The sequence below is a fragment of the Procambarus clarkii genome, chromosome 45 (genome assembly GCF_040958095.1).
Source record: "Procambarus clarkii isolate CNS0578487 chromosome 45, FALCON_Pclarkii_2.0, whole genome shotgun sequence".
NCBI lineage: Eukaryota > Metazoa > Arthropoda > Malacostraca > Decapoda > Cambaridae > Procambarus > Procambarus clarkii.
Genome location: NC_091194.1, coordinates 5,651,993 through 5,672,479, shown reverse-complemented (window position 1 = coordinate 5,672,479; position 20,487 = coordinate 5,651,993). Strand labels below are relative to the sequence as shown.

At 37.4% G+C, this 20,487-nt stretch overlaps 1 protein-coding gene across 6 annotated transcripts in view; it reads right to left on the bottom strand.

The window, feature by feature from the left end:
- Nucleotides 1-3,147: 3,147 nt before the first annotated feature.
- HUWE1 (HECT, UBA and WWE domain containing E3 ubiquitin protein ligase 1) overlaps nucleotides 3,148-20,487 on the bottom strand; it is a 75,772-nt gene continuing 58,432 nt past the window's right edge. For 5 of the 6 annotated variants that reach the window (XM_045761127.2, XM_045761131.2, XM_045761133.2 and 2 more), the window contains exons 46-60: nucleotides 19,955-20,111; nucleotides 19,110-19,486; nucleotides 16,017-16,533; nucleotides 13,016-13,290; nucleotides 12,646-12,827; nucleotides 11,908-12,297; nucleotides 11,251-11,529; nucleotides 10,750-10,857; nucleotides 9,852-10,127; nucleotides 9,063-9,251; nucleotides 7,546-7,733; nucleotides 6,541-6,674; nucleotides 4,613-4,778; nucleotides 3,798-3,988; nucleotides 3,148-3,399 (exon numbers count right to left, since the gene is read on the bottom strand). In XM_045761127.2, coding sequence (XP_045617083.2) covers nucleotides 3,297-3,399; nucleotides 3,798-3,988; nucleotides 4,613-4,778; nucleotides 6,541-6,674; nucleotides 7,546-7,733; nucleotides 9,063-9,251; nucleotides 9,852-10,127; nucleotides 10,750-10,857; nucleotides 11,251-11,529; nucleotides 11,908-12,297; nucleotides 12,646-12,827; nucleotides 13,016-13,290; nucleotides 16,017-16,533; nucleotides 19,110-19,486; nucleotides 19,955-20,111 — 3,532 coding nt within the window. In that variant the 3' untranslated portion in view covers nucleotides 3,148-3,296. The remainder of the gene's footprint in view (nucleotides 3,400-3,797; nucleotides 3,989-4,612; nucleotides 4,779-6,540; nucleotides 6,675-7,545; nucleotides 7,734-9,062; nucleotides 9,252-9,851; nucleotides 10,128-10,749; nucleotides 10,858-11,250; nucleotides 11,530-11,907; nucleotides 12,298-12,645; nucleotides 12,828-13,015; nucleotides 13,291-16,016; nucleotides 16,534-19,109; nucleotides 19,487-19,954; nucleotides 20,112-20,487) is intronic. The other variant, XM_045761130.2, reaches the window with a different exon arrangement.

Sequence of the window (20,487 nt, the reverse complement as noted above, 5' to 3'; positions counted from 1 at the left end):
TAATGCCTAGGTTATACCTGGCAGCCATCTCCTGCTACTGTGTCATATTGTGAATGTTGCCCTTGCTATCGTGGCATTTACCCTTCAAGGTTCAAAACAACCCAAGATTGGAGTCACCACTATAATGATCCATGGGATGAGCTAGTGACATGATTGTCTGCCAGCACCACAAGGAAGATCATGACAATTTTGTGCCAAAAACTCTGCACCTTCGTCCAACCACATCTTAAGTAATTAGTGTACAGTATTTCACACATCTGCTAGTTTCTCCTATTGTACCTCTGGGCTGACAATAACAATAGAAATTACCCCTGCCTAGCCTGCAGGTTCCAAGAATTTTGAAAAGCTCATTGAACTTACATAGAATCTCGATGCATGAAAATGTGATTAGCTCTGAAAAAGGAAACCACATTATCTGCTCGAGCTTAAGCTTAATACGCCATTACACATTCAGGACCCAGTAGTAATGCAGGACGAATTTTTAACCTTTAATGCATATCAGGTCACAACTTGTAATACTGTATCTTGTATACTATCCATTTCTACTAGCTAGCTATGTATGTGGGATTTAGTTGAGCAATACACTAGGAAAAGGTGCAAGATATTATGCTTAATCTAGTCCTGTGTGCCATTGTAAAGAATAGACTCCTGCCTGGATACTTTTTCATAAAACATTTTGTTGCTGGGACTAACAGGTTGCCCTGTAATGTTTGGCTCGATACATTTTTAATAAATTCTTTGCCTCCTCCTCAACGGTCTTTGATGTCCAGCACAAAACTGATCCTTCAATGATTGTTGACCTCGCTGACAGTACGTATTACTAACTCGAGAGTTCGAGGCAGAGAAAACAAAGCGTGACAAATCCAGGACATTCCCAGAACTAAGCTGTATCTAAATTAACAATCACATTCCTTTAAGTTAAAGGTATATACAGAAAATTTTATCACGTATACTATAAGGATTTGGTGAAGGATAAATAATTCAACCAATTAATACTGTGTATTTTAATGCCAACATGATAAAGTAGAAGAACGATTGTTGCATATGTGATAAAATACACTATGTAACATCTGGGCTAACTGTGACAAAATAATAAACTCAAATCAGTCTCTACACATCATGTAAATTAAAAAAATATTAACCCATAAGAACATAATAAATGATCATTCACAAATGAAAAAATACCTAGCAGACAGAAGGTTCACTAACTATTTATAAACATTTAATATAACATACTATACATGGTTTTTTTCTTTTCAACCCTTGCCAGAAACAGTTTACTAACTCCAGAAAACTCCAACACGCTACGTCACACTGTACAACACTCGTCATGTTGTTGCACTTCCAACCCTTGCTGATACCAGCCAGTGTGTTGCTACACTTGCAACGCTATCTAACAACACCCTCGGTGTTGCTATACTTGAAGACAACCCTCCCCCCCCTTTTGCTACACTTGCTAACACCACCCTCCTTGTTGCTACACTTGCAACACTATCAATATCTCTCTCTTTTTTATGCATAATTTGACAATAGCTGGCTACTGAGTTTTTAGTAGTTATATATAATACTGGCAACGCTTATCGTGTGTTTAATAACGCCGCCAAAAATAAAAAAAGTGGAAAATAAAACGAGGCATTACTAAGAAACTAATTGGGGGTGGTGGTGAAAAATAATTCAGAAGCCCATTCCAAGTTTCATGGAAACCTGCCAGTACCTGCAAGAGTTCTCCACGTGTCACTATGATCTCTACAATAATGTTCAACACTTTGTAGCAATATTAGACAGCCCTTAAGCTAAATTTATCACATTAGATATACCAGTGGATTTTTTTTTAATTATATGTACAGCAGTAGTGAGGCCAGAATATACAGCTCAGTGATAATACTAGTGGAAGGTATATATTATATAATAAATAAATATATTATATAATAAATATATATATATTATATAATAAATATATATATTATATAACATACATGTATATATTATATAACATACATATATATATTATATAACTATATATATAACTATATAATATATATATTATATAACTATATATAAATATATGTATATAAATGCATATATTTATATATACAAATATATTTTGTATATTTTTATATAAATATATATTTATACGTCTTTAACGAGTTCACACGCCAGTGATTTCTAACAAAATGTGTTAGGAAAAGGATCATTTTATCTTTAAGCACAGCAATTTTCCACTATCACCCATATAACAAATTAGTCAGATTTTTGTCCAAATTTGATTTTACCAACTTTCAAATACTGAAAGAATGTGAGCCCACTTCTTCCGTGGTCACTGTAGATGGACAATGCAGAGAAATACATGAACTTAAGATGTGAGCTGTAAAAGGTGGCAATCTGGGCACTATGTGGCAACTGGTCAAGTATCGCAGTTGCATTGGTACAAGTATAAAAGCTGCATGTATTTCTCTGCTCCTGGATATTGAACCATTGATTTACTGTGGGTGTGGCGAGTTAAAATGAGTTGGTGGTAATTTAGTGGTACCAGAATATTAAGATAGGAAAGGTGAGTTTAAGGGTAAAGAGTATACTGGGCAGAGAAATGTGGTAATGTCTATCACATTTGCTGGAAGGTTCATTTATTTATAAAATATCCAAAGCTGCTCAAAATATTTTTTCAATAATCTGTGCACACACTATATGCTGAGAAAATCCAGTCAAAGGAGACAAATCCAAAATTAAAGGTTTAGAAATTTGTTCAGGTATATTATGTATATGGCAATACCACACACTATTCTACGCCATAAACAAGTCAAGCATTGTAGCTCTGTGTCTAACTTTATCCTCATATGACGCTTCGGCAAATATTAGCTTGGCAGCAATGAACTCCCAACCTCCTTTTGCGTTGGCTATTTAATCATATATTAGTAAACAATAAAAAAAATAAAAAAAAAATAAAAATGAATCCTAAAAACAATAATGGGATATTCAAACACACACGCACACCACTCTCCAGCCACAATAACCAAGGTTTATATAAAGTATTACAATATTAGAGATGAACCTTCCATTACACCAGTAAGATTAATCACTCTTGTCTGTGTGTGTCTCGGTATTGGTTCAACCTTTGCTTCCCAAGACTACACTTGTGAACATTAAAGCTTCCACTGTGCACACACTGTAGCAAGGGGGGTTTTCGATAGTTTTACCCATTTTTCTTTTTTTTTTTCCTTTTCTTTCAAATTTTAACATTTTGGTTTATTTAGTCACTAGAAATTAGTGGCTAGATCTGTGAGAACAATGAAAATTTCTTATGCAAAACCAAAACCCTCAGAACACTCGTGAATTGCTTTCAATAAATAGTGACGCAGCTTATCGTAGGTTTCGTACACAGGCAGGTCCAACTGGTTGAAACTGTTGAGAAAATGATATGGGTATAGAGATTTTTCAGGATAAACTTAATAAATGCTTTGATACACAAATGTGCTGAATAATCAGTCATTCATTACTGGAGAAAAACTACAAAATTGTAAAACAACCCAACTGTCAAATGAAAGCAATGGCATTTTAATCTGTGCTGAACCCTTATCAAGTTATGACTGAACACCAAGGAGAGAAACTGTCACATTCATTTCATTGTGTGGCTAAGTTTATTTTCAACTATATCATTGTGATATTCATATGTATACAGTTCCTGTAATTATATTCTTAATACAATTATTGAATTCATGAAGCTAATCATTTGGCGACTGTTAAATACAAAATTACAGTACATTGATATATAACTCGTGCGAACACTACCAGGCACTTACCAGGTATGAGCTGAAGGTAACCTATCGGTGGATCTGTCGTCACGGTGAATCTGGAACTTTTGAGTACCATTCATCCCCTCCAATGCTACAAAACCTTGTAGTGGTACTTTGCTGGTTCCAGTTACAAACTGCAGGAACTTCGCACGTTCTGCCTGATCAAAGGACCTCAAGGCACGCCAGAACCACTGAATCTATAACAAAGAATTTAATAATGTATCGTTGAAGAATTTATGAAAATGGTTCACATTATTGTGCTAAATTTGCATTTATTACTCTAATTATATGAACAATTTCCAAAGCCTAAGTGCTACTAGGATATGCAAGGCTTTTAAACAATTCAGGAGATAGAATGAAGACATTTTAAGGGAAATACAAATAATTTATAATATAACTAATTATTTTTGCACTTAAAATCTTTTTTATTTATTCTAAAATATGTCACTGGGGTCTACACAGCTCAATAACTATAGACTTTTTTTGCACCACCATACTGTACACAAGTCGAATATCTTGACCCAAATATGCAAAGGCACTTTCCAGATATCACAAGAATTCAGCTAATTTTGAAACTAGGAAAGAAACAAAAATGGATTTTGATGATACAAACTCGTTTCCCTACGAGGTAAACCTAAAAATAGTTGCTCTCTTAAGAGTGTGTCTTGTCCAAAGTCGGAGGCCATACACTTAGGTCCCACCTCACCCAACATTGAAAAGGGAATGGCTTGAGGTACAGGACAAACATAGGCTGGTTGGGCATGCTAGAATTTGTGAGAGAACAACATGCCAGGATCAAATTATATACAATATAATCTTACCTGCAAGGAGTTTGGTTGGTACTTATGGTATTCTGTGTTAGTACGTAGATCATCAATGTCTATAGTGGGTAACCCAGATATAAGCAGTTCCAATTCTTGCTCATTAAAAATGGATATAAGACGTTTAGGAATGATGTCATAGAAGCCCTCTAAGAAGGCATTCAACCTGGAAAAAAGAAAGTATCAGAATAAGAATTTCAATGAGAAATCACACAGGCTGCATAAAGTACGCTCAGGAAAACTTAAAGAAGAGGATTTGGTCTCAGGCATTCATGGTGTGGACAACAATACAGCAGAAAGGTGACAGAAATGCTATCATGATTCCACAAACAAGTACATGACTGGGCGACTTAATTCTGTACCACCTTTTTAAGATACATACTGATCACTTCGTTTCTGATCGAGATCAGAAATGTAGTAGTACAGTACATTAACTGGTCAGTCCTCCAGACCTCTTCAATAATTTTATGTACAAAAAAACATTTAAGTGTCACATGACACTTTTTAAACAAAACAAGAGCCTCCTCTGAGCTTAACTCCTTTTCCAGTGACGTGAGGTTTAGTTCCCGTAGTCTTTCCTCGTTCTCCTCAGCTCTGGTACTAATCTGGTGACATACCTCTGAACCTTCTCCAATTTATTCTTGAGCGTGAAGAGATATGGACTCCATGCTGGAGCTGCATACTCCAGGATTGGTCTGACATGTGGTATACAAGGTTCTGAACGATTCCTTACACAAGTTTCTAAAGGCGGTTCTTATGTTCACCAACTTCGCATATGCAACTGACGATATCCTTTTGATGTGGGCTTCATGGGATAGTATTATAGTATGAATGTTAAACATTTATTTTACTATAATGCTGGTACTATACTGCACTTAACCTTGTTCCTGGCACAGCTCAAAGAAAGTGTCTTGCAACCCACTCCTTTGCTGCTACTATATCAATGTCATCTGGAAGCACATTATAATAATCGCAGGCCTCTAGTACACTATAACCTCATCACAGTAATCAATAAAACACTTGAATTTTTTCATGCTCTTGGTTAACTCCATTAGATTTATATAGATGTATTTTAACCATATTTTCATAGTATAAGATGGATGATAACTAAAACCACCAAATAACAATAACCACATTGGCCCAGGGCTCAACTTGCAACAATAACCAATGTTTAGCCATTCATCACTATATACAATTCTCATGAACCTTTATTTAACCATGAAAATGCTTGTACTTCTGTCATGCCTATTCTGTAACCTTTGCCTCATTCCACTCATTATTATTTCCTTTTATCTCTTGTCTTGCATAAGATTTTTAATTTATGCCTTTAACATTCCAACAGCCATATGAACCTGTTTGGGCTCTCTGGGCCCTGGACAGGAGCGGACCCCAAATCCGAAGCTATTTTTTCAGTTAGAGGGGAAAATTTGGGAAGATGGGTCCCCAGACCCTTTATAACATAGGGACTGAGGCTGATTGCACCCCATAGTGACTTAGCCATTACATAATCAACAGACAAAACAATCCTTATAACAAAGTTGCCATACTGTGTAAAGACTGGTAAAAAAGCCAACCAGATTCTCCTCTTCTGAGCACCTTCATACGCTTAATAATATTGAATATATTTAATCGCATACTTTAGTATAAATATATTATATACTACAGTACTGCTTTGCAGTATTTATTGACTTGCTGCATTACAGTAGACTATTTCACTTATCTGAGTATCAAATATGTAAATATAAAATATAAATTTCTTAAACTACTGTGATTTGTAGGAGATATAGGTTTAAGAGTTTAAAAGATGCTTCACTATACTGGAATTTACCTACTAACTTGGTCTGAAAAATACTCTTTACTCAATCTTTTACCATTATTGTAAAAATGAGAAATAGGATAATGAATATGTGAATGTGATGGATACTTACTGTTGTCTAATGGCTCCTGTCATTTTCATTTGACATACAAGGCGTATATACTCCATCTTGGATTCTTCTGTAACTGCTATGTTCCGGCCATTGGGCTTGAGATCTCTAACCTCAGTTACACCGAATTCTTGAACCTGTAGTAGGAAAATATAAAATGAATATAGAACTTTTAATTAATAATTATGTTGATAAAAGAGCTCGTAATTTAGTTATTGTTGCCAGACCCATTTCGTGACATGAAGCACCTTTGCTGACAAACAAAAAGTTTGACTGTTCCACAAGATGCAGGCGTTTTATGTCCTCTTACTTTGTAAGACTAAAATAATCCAGTATTATCCAGTTCCAATGTAACTGACTACAATCCAAAAACAAACTTCAGTTGTCACAGAAAGGGTCTGGTTTTAAAATATTTACTAATTTAAAACTTAATAAAAAAATAAAATTGTGCAAATATACTGTACTGCACATACCTTTACGAATTACCAATAGACGTGTTTATGGTCTTAAGAACAAATAAGTACTGCAAATTATGAAACACAGTATCAGGACTTTATGGGTCTTCATTGTAAGAGTAGTCAAATTGTGCACAAGACTATTTGACAAAGTTTAGTTTCAAAATTGTTAAAACTCCCCACTATACATTTGTTAAATTAGGATGTACAGTATTAGCTTATATTAGGTTGTATTAGGTAAGGTGAATAAAGTAATGTAATTATTGAGAAAAAATACCATGCCATTGTGACTACATGGCACTTGGAAGGGAAATGAGGACAAGGATTTGGAATTGGATAGAGGAAATGAATTGTGCCCAACCACTTGTACAGTCTGGAATCGAATGCTGACCCGCAAGAAGTGAGGCAGTCGCTGTACCATCCAGCTCGTTCTAGGTTAAGCTTAGAAAGGCTTTAAAATACATTGGCAAACAGTCTTGTGTACAATGGGACTTGCATTTATATAATATGTGAATGGCATAGGTAATTTTATCAACAATGCTGTAGATCTTACCTCTGTACTGAAGGTGAGCTCATATCCCAGGTCTGCAACATTGTGCTCTAACAAGTAGATGAGTCCCTGATAAAATGAATAATCCTCACTCTCCATGTCAACTACACGCACCATCTTGCCAAGAATGTGTTTGTAGAATGATCGGGTGAAGTAGCACTCTAGTAACTTGTTGTCATATATTGCTTTAGCTGAAACCAAGATATACAAAAATATAAGTTTTATTCTTTAAATCAATGCAGTATAGTTAAATATTGCAATGCTGTAGGAAGCAAATGTGCAATGTCATAACTGACCCCCCAATTACCAACAAATTTATCAGCCTTCACATATGGCTCAATTGGGTTAAAATCCTAAAAATTAGGCAATGAAAGAAAAATATGAAAAGGCACTTTGTACCGTTACACCATCAGTCAAGAGACTGCATTAGAGATAGTACAGATGACCAGCACAGTTTGTGTAGTGTGTGACCACCCATTTGTGGTTAAGAGAAAAACGATGATATTGTGTGCTACCTTAGCTTGATGTTACCTTGAAGTGGTTCCAAGGATTAATGTTCTTGCAGTCTCTGACCAGGACTCCTGGTTGGTGGTAGGGTCAACCAGTCTGTCAGATACTGCTGCTCAATGTCTGATGTATGAATTACAGCCAGGTTCATCAGTTATCCTTTGATTAATTTATTCTAAATTACAAGTACTTTTTTCTAGGATTCCAGTGGCTGTAAACAATTTCAATCATCTATTAGTAGTAGTTTCAGCGTACATTAAGATACCTTTTCTGTGTTATCACAAATTCTATTGCAAACCAATATTCAGTATGCTCAGAAAATCTCTACTGTGTTCCACTGAAATTTTCAGTTTACATTATTAAAATGATGCAAACTGAATGACTTTGGACCATATCAGATGTAAAGATATTTATGTGCAGATACCAAACTGCAGCTGCATGTTCCAGTGTTGGACTAATATGGGTTGTAAAGAATGTTTTTTTAATCTTTCCCTGATCCAGGTACAGCACAATAATAATGTCTTGCTAATCCTATGGGTCTTGTCAACTTTTTTAAGCCATGGATTGAACTGGTCATTACTTCCTTATCATTCCACATACATGTTTACTATTTGTGTACTAAAAGTACTCAACTCACATCTGAGGGTCATTCTCAGTTAAATTTTGTAAATGTGTTCTATTTCTCACATGAAATACTCTTTTTGCCAAGTTTATCTTGTGATTATCTTTATCATCATGACTGTTCCCACTCGTGTGGTTCATCCCTAAAGTGGGAGTTCACACTCTTATCCTGTCATACCAATTTTATTTAAGTTTTGTAGCAAACCTACAAACCATCATAATTTTTATGGAACAAAAAGATGTGTATTAACTGAAATATGATGATACCAAGCCAAGGTTGAAGAGGGATAGGACTAATACAATTAAATGACATTCATGTAAATAATTGATATAATACAATTCAATTATTAATGTAAATATATATTTAAATACAAAAACACATATGGTCTTACCTATAACCCTTCCAACAAACTTGAAATATGAGAGATGATTGGAATTACAATGAGATGCTGGGTTGATCATATAAGTAACTCTGTCACCAGGAGAAGTGCAGAAAAGCGCGTACATTGGATTAAAGATCTCCCGGGATATGATCATATACCACTCTCTAAGGAGACCACCAGCATCTTGCCCTTCTTCACCTGCAATACAAAACAATATATGTAATAAACTAAATTATTCAAACAATTTCCTATTTTTAAACATTAATAAACACAGCATCAACAAAACATTCACAAAGTGTTTATTAGTCTTTCTCTGACTGGGTTGACCTAACACAACCTTTAACCCTCATATAGAAAAAAAAAAAATTGCGCACAAAGAAAAATATTCATTATCAAGAAGTATCAATCACGTTTTGCAATTTGAGCAGGACGTATCGGCAGATAGCAATCGAAGCTGATTAAAAGTTAGGATATACCGATTTCTTGTACACAATCTGGGAAATTTATAGGGCTGCCCTTCAAGTGTGAAAGTTCTCAAAGTGAACGTCAAATGTTTCACAAAAAATTGTGCATCCTGGTATGGTCTACACAAGTGGTCACCATATCTATTCAGCAATGCATTAGCCCTTGAATTGTGCATCACAACCGGAGATGGTTGCCTGGTGGCACGCAGCAAGATACCACACACCTTTTTAGAAAGATGAAATTATAATTTATTATTTTTAAAGTATAGTACTTTAGAACTGCAAACCAAGGGTAAAGAGGTTCCACAAAACATGCAACGTAGTTTGACTTTACCTTCAAATACTATGTAAAACCTATTTTTCCACTCATCAGGGGACCGTCTATGTAGTTCCCTAAAGGAATCCTCAAACACATGCTCCCTACGGACGTGCACGGCCAAGTCTTCTCGGCGCATGCCATCATCTGCACGTTCTAATTCAGTTCTGAAGTATTTGCGTTTGATATCGAAGTCCAGAAGACGCGTGTGATCCACCAGAACACTAAAAGGCCCATCAGCCAGGTGTACTGTTGACTGACGTAGGATCTGGTTAAGAACAGTGCGATGTGTTTCTGTAGATACGAAAAATTCAATTAACATATGGATACACTATGTGGTAGAAATTTTTAGTATGGTTTCATTATGATTTCTCAAATGTTGGATCATTTACTTTTCATTTTGAATATAAGCATGTGCAAATGCTGTGTTTAATAGTCCAGCTATAGCATTCAAAGTATCACTAGAACTCATAACTAGAGTGAAAATGTCTTGCAAAGCAACACCAAGGGCCAGAATAGCTTACTAAAATTTGTTGTTTTAATGCTATTCTGTTATTGATTTACAAGTATTTCAATAATGTTTGTTAATTAATTTACAGATACAATGTCACAATGTGTTAAATAACCCAATCCTATATATTAAATGAAAGTGATGATGTTTTGTCCTGTCCTGGACCCTTATCAAGTTGTGACATTGTAAAAGTGGAAAAGTTAACATAAATAGAAAAGAAAAATGAACGGGCAGGAGGAATTGGGAGGGAAGAGTAAACACACCAATCTCATGGATGGATCGTCTATGCCCAGAATACCTGGAGACTTCTGGATAAGATGGTGGTGGTGGTGGTGGTGGTGGGGGAAGAAAGATAGATTATAAAAAGGAAGGGGAAAAACAAAAAAGCTAAAATGATGCACTCGCCTGCAAACTTAAGGAACTTCTCGGTATCGCCAGGGTTGTATTCGGGAACGTGTGACACTGAGCTTTCTCGTTTCCTCGTACCAGCTGGATTCACATTACCTTCGCCATCTGTTGGGGAAAAAATTGTAATCAGTTTTGTAGTTAGGAATGCAGGAAGAGGAGGGAAGGTGAGAAGGAGGGGGGAGGGGTAGAAGGACAGAGAGAAAATAGGCACACTGAAAATATTACAAGACCTATACAGTAATTATTTACAGTGCTACCTCAATTAGCCACACCAATTGCTACCTCCAGATATACAGAGGTTCCAATTGGACTAAAAATCTGGATAATCAAATAAAAATGGCAAGATGGAATTTTTAGCAATATAATTATTTTATTTTGGAATACATTTTAACAGACATGTGCTAAAAATACTTGAAATGCTATATTATAATAGGAATCCAGCAATGTTTATGTAGGAAACCAAAGAATTTTGATTTAGATATAAAGTCCTAGGCTTACCTTCTGCTGGTACTGCAGGCAGAGGAGAGAGTGGTGCAATTTCATGATGCAAGTGAGCCAGCTGGGCTTCTCGAGTTTCAGTCTGCGTGGTAGAACGTTCTCTTCGGTCTCCAGAGGCAGCTGAAGCATGTACCAGGAAGAAAGCCTCTACTGCCGGTTGCAACACTAACACAGCATGAGTGTCTTGTGTCTCACCGAGCTCTATCAAACACTGAGACAGCGTTGACCACAATTCATCTAGATTTAATTGGACACTTAAACTACCCAATTCAGTGGTTTCTGTTAAAGAAAAAGAAAAGCATATTAAAAAAAAAAAACTTTTTCCAAGCCTGTTCTCTTGAACTGCCACTCCATTAAAAATGCAACAGTTTTGCCTAGCCAGAAGCTTATGAAACCAATAAACTCACCTGACTTATTGAGGCGAATGCATAAAAATCACGTGTTTAAATTTTTACTTACAAGTTTCATTTTTAACGGTAAATTCATCAGTTCCGTTAAAAATACTGTATGACATATTAGGCGAGACGAAAGGTTGCTTTTTCAGTCATCTGACAAAGTCACCCTCCCCTCCCCCAGCACCCCTCTTTCACATTTCCCTTAATAATTAGCCCTAATAAAAGCACAATGAAAAACAATAGCAATCCATATTTGCTTCACCTGGAACATCGTTGTCCACATCCATTGCCTCAGCAGCGGGCTGTATACTCTCTGGCTGAGGTACAGCTGATGCATTAGCTGCATTGTCTGCTTCTGGATTCGATACATCAATTAACACAACGGGAACGAAATCTCTCTCGATCTGTTCTTGTTGGATTTGTTGGAGAACTGGTTCTTGCTGCTCTTGGGTGGCTGGTGCATTAACTTGTTCTTGGGTGGCAGCAGCTTCAGGTTGTCCTTCACTAACCACTGCATTCTGCTCTTGCTGATTGGTAGCCATTTCTGCAACTGGTTCACTAGTTCCTGTGTCTGACTGCTCCGGGTTCGCTGCAGTGTTTGGTTGATTCTCACTAGCTTGTCTGTCACTGGTTACAGTGGTTGGTTGAGTACCTGTCAAGAAACAACAGTCACTCAGTTTTTGGCAATAAAAAATATCTGTGTAATCTTAGACTACAGGGAAAGGAGTAAACAAACTCATTACCTCATCTCTCCGAGAGATGCAAGTACTTTCTTGTGCTGGACTGAAGCCTAGCCCAATCTTAATACTGCACACAACAAACTAAATAGTGAGAGGTTTGCTTATTAGTTAGTAAGGTAAGCGAAGTGAATACTGTTAAGCTCTTTATTATCAACTATTGTGCTTCACTTGACATATGGCTTTTGCTACTTTTGTGACACCCTACATTCTTAGGTACTGCATTATGAAGAGGTCTGACATTTCATAAAAGCTTCACATACCAGTTTTTCTGGTGCGTGATAATCTGATGGCATCCCTCAGTTGTATGATGACCTTAAGAGTGCGCAAAAAGAAAGCCTGTGACGAGGTTTTGCTTGTGAGAGCCGACATGGATGCCAACTGTAGTTCACACGGAGGCTTCACTTTTGTTGTTCCACTTATGATGACACATTCGTTAGTAAATCTAATGAGGAAAAAATACTATAAATCAACTTGTAGAGAAATAACTGTCAGGAATGTAAGTGAGGGGGGAGAGTGGAAGATGTGTAATGGATCAAAATCAGTGACTATCATGTACAAAGGTAAACATCAAGTAAAAGTATTTTATCAGTGCAGTAATGCTTCCAAGTATAATTTTTTGTGAACGTTTACCTGTCTTGCAGCAATCCCTTCTTGCTCTTATCAGTCACAAGCACCTGGTGTTCTTCATCATTTATACAAATGGGTGGATGTGAAGCATTGTAGGCTTGTAAATCACTTAAAAGTGCAGCAATGTGAGTAGCTACCGTTGAGCCGAGCGTCGCTGCACCCTGTAAGAGGAGTCTCAGCACCTGATCCCGAGCTGGTGGTGGCCCATGGGAAAGGTGGAGGAGGAGGGCTGTTGCGTCTTCCAGACCTTCCTCTGAGCATGATTTACTTGTTAACACCTGAGTGGACAAAAGAAATTACATTTATGCAGTAACTAATACTGACTTTGCAATAAAGTGATGACCAATTGATTATGTCTATGGTGAGCAGAGGGGAATATCAAGGAGGGTCTAAAATAAATCACTATATCATGACACGATACAATATATCTAAAAGAAGTTCTTTAGAGCAAGGCGGTGGAATTGAACCCACATTGGCTCAATTCCAATGTGGGTTCAATTCTGGGGTGACCATTGGAACTGGTCACCCCAGACACACATTACCCATTGGTCCATGATTTGCTTACAACAGCTTTAATGTGTGTAATTGGGGTGAACTAGGTTGTTGGTTTAATTTCACTGCCCTGTTCCAGATCCTCTCAAGCAATAAGGCCAGTTTATTCTCCCTCTGGCAAATCCTCGCCGCTGCAAAATTAACTGTGAAGCCAATCAGTGAGAAAAAACGACCATACGAGTCATAAATACTCATACTCCACCCAAGTAAAACAGAAACAAGCAACACTTAGTGGGCCAGCCAGAAGTTTAGGGCTCGTGCAGGAATATCCCCGAGAGAAAAAAAAAAAAATTATGCCCAAAACAAGGTAGATATTCATTGTATGAGTAAGTATTACTCATTGTTGAAGTACAGTACTGTAGTTATCTGGATAGTTTCCTCTAATCCATTTAATTTTCAATGGTAAACTTCTCAAAACCTATTGCTATTTTTATCTGCATTGTAGATCTGAAAAAATTAAACTTTTACTTTGATATCACAAAATGCAGCTCTAATGGTTCCACAGCTGCTACATCAGAATTCTACCTTTTCCCCCAAGCTTCCTCCTAAATATACTGCAACATCTGGTAAAGTTCTGCAGCCACCCTTAACTGGCTTCAAAGCCAGTGTATGTGAACGTTTCCACTACAAAACGATTTTATCGGTGCCCATTAGGCACCTCACCAACACAATGCCGCATGAATCAAATATGACGGCATCATGCAGTTGCTCATAGTTAGACAGCTTCATTGTTCTTTGTCAACTCTCCACCACCATCACTCACTAACTACATGATTTTGTTTTGTTTCAAATATTGAAAACAGTACTAGTCTACATGCTATACTACTCTACCATTCCCCGGTCTAACACTCCATGATCTAGTTTCCCTAATAATTGACCCTTATTCATGGTAAGGAAGTTACTCTTACCTGTTCCACCCCTGAATTTCAGCCCAAAAACCCCCTTTTCCCAGCAATCTAGGCTTCAGCCTGTCTCCCTGGCTTACACAAGGAATCCAGGTTTCAGTGTGTTCTCGTCCCCCTGCCAAAGGAATCCAGCTTTCTGCCCCCCCCCCCCCACCCTTCCTCCCTTGAAGTAATTGATTTTTTATAAATTTAAATTCTGGAAGAGAAAGCCAACATGTAGATTAGATCGATTATTTAGAGGAATCCATTATATGGAGGTGGTTGTATACTTCCTTGACCTTATCTTCATAATAGTAATCTTGTCAAAGTGCAGTATCGAAAACAGTCTAAAATGAAGGCGTCTACTCAGTCCCCTCACCTGCCTCCCCTCTTTCGCTCCCTCATATTATCTTGTACATTTGTTTGTAGAACTCTACATTAATTGCTTCACAAGACCCAACTAAACCTACACAGCCTCCTGATCATAAAGTTTGTCATAAGATACAGTATTCCACAATCCTTTTCCTTATTACTTTCTCCAGTATTAATTCCTGTTGTCAGGGACAGGAAGCCTGTTAAGTTTATTGACGTCCCCCTGGACAACTTGTACTGCACCGATACATACTTACAGAGTGCCTCATCACCAGTTTATCAGTAACCAGGTTGTTCTCTATTGTTTATTTGTCTCAGCTATACTCAGTCTGGCACTATCATTAACGTCTCCCTGGAACCTCCTGCTGCATTCCTCAAACCATGTTATTATCAAAAGAATATAATTAAATGCAGAAGGCCTATTGGCCCATGTGAGGCAGTGCTCAATGGGCCTCACTGGGCAACTTCTATTGGCTTATGCAAAGCAGCTCCTATTGGCCCACACAATTTATACCCACCTCAACATTCATTTGTAGGTCTAACCTATGAGTAAACAATCTAGCAACCCCATACCCTATGGGGTTGGGCATAACAAAAGTGATATTAATAGGGTTTTAAAAGTATCAACACATAATAGAATACAAAACAATGGAAATAAATTGGATAAGTATAGATTTAGGAAAGGCCTGGGTAAATACTGGTTCGGTAACAGTTGTTGATCTGTGGAACCACTTGCCCTATAATATAATAGATGTAGGATCCCTCAATTGTTTCAAGCACAGGTTAGATATATATATGAATGAGTCTGGCTGGATATAAATAGGCACTGCCTCGTATGGGCCAATAGGACTTGTGCCGTTTCCTTGATTCTTATGGTACCTGATAACATCTTTCCTTAGCCTCATCACTTTATCCTTTACCATCATATTCCTTAAGTGACTACAATAGCTTGGGCTAATGTTTAGTTCCTGCCGATATGTTTACACATTTCCTAGCGCCTCTCACTAGTGTCTCCTTGTTTACCCCTGGTACTTCTCCTCCTGTACGTTTTCCATGCCTTGTTACTGTGACTCGCTACCTAACACTTCCTTGTTAATTTTTTTTTGTATACAGATGGGTATATTTGGGCTCAACTCTGTAGTGTGCGTGATACCTAGTAATGAAAACAATTAAATATTTCTTAAAATTGTACTTACTTGAATTGCTAATTTAAGAAGATGTTCTAAGGTTTGAGAATTTTCAGTGGAGTGTTGCGAGGTATTAGAATTCTGTGACGTAGCTGTATCAGCAGTGTCAGGGAGCCCCAAAGAAATCAGAGCCAGAAGACGAAGCAGCCTGTCGGTGAGAAGTGAAGATCTACGCACAACAGGATGAGCCAACTGTTGTATGAGTTGCCCCAGAGCCGAAGCTTCAAGACTAGTGACACGCTGTTCTTCTTCACTGCCACTACCTGCACCCGAATGTGTTCTGGGAAGTCCTTTTCCTTTGCGTGAAACACTTATGGAGTCTAGTTTTACTAACAATTCCCAAAAGTCTGTTGATTCACTACTTTGACTTGATGATCCCTTAGAGTTTTTACTGATAGCACCTGTGGTTGTTCCACTCCCTGACTTTTTTACTTCACTTTTATTATCATCTAGTTCCTTGCCTTGGTGTGGTAAGAAATGGCTTGGAAAACTCTTGGCCAATGAGATCAATGTGTCAAGAGCATGTCTGTGGAACACAAAAATTATTAATATCACTAAAGTGAAAGTATTTACATTATTATACAAATACAGGATTTACAAGACAATCAACAGAACTCCATGGTTATACCATCATTCAACACACAGCCCCACCCTAACACAATGTTTTGGCCAATTCTAAACCCTTATCACTTAACAACCTAGACATACAGAGAGCCTGATGTGGGTTCAGGATGGGCTGAACCATCATCACTTTCCTTTCTTATATGGCAGTTGTGTTATTTAGTTCAGCCACACTAATATAACCTAATCTCTGCAATTCAACACATAATTTACATATTTATTCATACTTGCTGACAGAATTGGCAACTTAAACTCACTCATGTTATTAAGTTGAACATTACAGCATAGTTATACATTCCAAATATTAACCTACTTCCACCAGATCTAAGAAATATTGCCAGAACAAAAGAGAAAGTTGTCAAGAGGCAACTGGAGAAGTTCCTGCAGGCTGCTGGAAGCAAACCTTAGCTGATTATGCCAGTCCCCAGGCAGAGCTTGGGGGGAGTAGCACAACTCAAAAACAACCACAATATACTGCCACCAAATGGTTAGCTAGCCTGGACTATATAAAACTATTTTGCCATAAACAACTATTCCCTACTTGTAAACTAAACTGGAGCAATGGTTATAAATCTAATCAAAACATTTAGTACAATACAAATTTACAATGACCACAGAGATATACTGTTTCAAAGTTTAATGTAATAAAACCTCAGATTTTGGAGAGTTTACACTCCAAGTCAGTCATCGGTATCGGTACTAAGAAATTAAACCGTTTTGAAACAAAATTAAAAATCAAAGAATTTGTTTTAATAATGTTCATAGGTTTTCAGTTCAATCTGCAACTGCGAAGCAAAGAATTAGCCATTAGCCCAGGATGAACCTTTGACAAAGTTCATCTCTCTGTTACGTGAAGGATACACACTGAAGTTTAATACTAAATAATTAACTTATATTATACATGTATGTATGTGTATGAAAATGAGAGATGAAAAACATGCCAGACAATGTTCTTTAGTCAATCTATTCCACTATCGAGCCACTTGAACTGGAGTCCAAGGAATGCCTATTCCTTTCCTAGATGTGCCACTATCAAAACATTTTCTCCAATATTTTGCAAGGTATGTCAATAAGTCAATAAGCCAGGCTTGTAGTTCTAGGCCTCATACCTGTCTCATTTCTTAAACACAGGCAGTATGTTATAGTCTACCAGGAATCCCAGAGTTTACCATTATAGACCTTAGTGATGAAGTCGAGGTCTCCACATGCGAGCGAAAGACTAGCAGAAGAATGTGGAAATTATAGCGGGATTATTGTACTTTATGCCCTAAGAAAAAGTGTATGCCAGCATACAAATTGAGAGTAAGATATACAACAATGAAGGATACAGATGAAACAATTGTTGTACAAATTATGGACAAAACTCATCAGGCATTCACACAACAACTTACGAAACCTCCAAATCTTTCCTTAATCACGGTGGCTTTGTTTACAAGCTTTGAAACGTCACAATCCAAGGTTATTATTGTTATAAACTACTCCATAGTACTTCAGAGCTAATAACTGTTTAATAAATGGAAAGAAAGCAGCTATGATCGAAGAAAGATGTACAGATTTTGTATGTGGTTGCATAAATGCTTTATGAATGCGGGACTTGGCTTATCATTATTATTTACAACAAGACAATAGTATGGAAGGTGCAATATTAGTAATAAAAGGTGGGAGAGTTAAATAAGTAAAGGAAGGAATGTTAGAAAAATTTGGGTCTATGGATGGGAGAAGAACTTTAAAATAAGAAAAAGTATTGGAAATGGGCAAGAAAAGCAGCTGGTGTATGTGGTATGGGTATAACAATAACAAAAGTTGTCATGCAAGTGAAAGAGGTAAGTGAATGAAACGAGTGGAGGGTGGGTAAAGCACTGAGGTGGAATGGACATGCAAGTAGGATGTCAAAATCTATTAAGAAGGTGGGGTACACAAGGGTAAAATAAGGAAACATGGAAGATGCAAAGAAGTATCTTAGATGAGAAGAATATGACACATGAATAAGAATGTAGGGGCAGAGTTCGAGACCATGAAAATGAGCAATGTGCAAGATTAGAGCCTCCTAGGAAAACCATCTGTCACGGACAACTTTCAGGAGGAAGTAAGGCATTGGGGATAAACTACAGAACAATTTCTTGGCCTCGGTAACACTCGCATAGAAGATGGCACAAAACACACATTTATCACAATGAAATATTTGAAATAAAGGCCTATTCTGCCTTTCTTGGAAAGGATTTTCGGAAGATCTATTTCAGGCTCAATATACCAACTCGTTATCAAAGTTGTGAGTACCCCACACTTGTGGGTGGTGGGCTACCACATCTCAACACCAAGGCAACAATGTTTTGTGAAAATATATATACCTGTAATTACAAATAAGAATTATATATATTATGGGACAGACAGGCAGGCAGGGTGATTGCTATTGAAATTGTAAATGTGAGGGGACAAAAATAAACATTAATGTATGTTTTAACTTAAGAGTACCAAACGAACCTGCACACTAAAGGAGCCGCTTGTGGGTGAATATTGACAGCCGTTGTTAATGCTGCTGCTGAGGTGCGTTTACCCGTCTGCTGCGTGCGCTGAATTTGGAAGATACTTGCCCGACACCCAAGAGCAGCATCCATACTCATGCTGAGCCATGAAGGTGCAGTAGGGGAACGAGATTCACTTCGCCAAACAGGAGTTGATGATAAGGGTGTCGAGTCGGATCTTGCACCAACGTTCATTTTTTTACTTGCCCCTTTACCCGCCTGGTCCGGTGTGACGGGAGGCAAGCATGATATGGACAATTCACTGCTTATACTTCCCAGACGACTGCTACCAAGCTGACCTTGATCACCACACCGCTCCAGAATTGATAATAAGGCCTGGAAGTGTGATAGAATTAAGAACGTAAGTAGGCCATAGTAAGTAGAACCAAGAAAGCATGGAGGTCAACAGGAAATGAGCTAAAAAGAACAAATTAGTAAGCAAATCTGGAAGAGATTTAAGAAAGATAATGATGGGGAGGGTGCGAGGGAAAATGATCTAGCTGATGTCGAGTCAGTTATAAAACACACGATCATGTTTTTTCAACATTTTAATATTTTTCTTTTAGCATACCTAACATAGCATAACCACACTGTTCCATTCTACACATTACATTTCACAACTGATCAAGTTTAAGAATATTGAACACTAAAGAAACATGTATCAACTTCTAAATTTTATCTGATTATATATATTACACATTTAATCAATACAGTCCATGGTAACCAACAACTTAAATTTATAACAAAAATGTGTAAAGCATGTTTGCAATGGTTTGAGTTTATTGCAAGATAGCAACACCGTACCTTAATGACCCAATCCCTAGTGGGAGTATGGTGACACAGGTAACGGAGTACACGATGAAGACGACCAGTGTTGAGCTTCGGTTCATCAACAAACAGTAGAACTAAAAGGCAAGTCATGGCTTCGTGGTCAAGAAGTTGACGACCTCGTGGTTTGCTGCTGTGTACAGAAACAATCAACTTTGTTAACCATGCAAATACAAACAAATTTTATTAAAATAATAATAGATCGATTGGAATGAAATGCTCCTTTCCGATTCTGTTCCTTCGTTGCTCCTACAGTCATTTCTTGTAACATCCGTCACACTCATAACGCTCTAGTCGGCCTTTTCACCCCACATCAGCAAGCAACACTGCAATATTCTTGACACTCTTTAGGAAGTAATGTGGTGGAGGCAGACTACATACACAGTTTCAAATGAAGATATGATAAGAGCCCAATAGGCTCGGGAACCTGTACACCAGTTGAGAGGCAGGACCAAAGAGCCAAAGCTCAACCCCTGCAAGCACCACTAGGTGTGTACAGTTTGATTAGG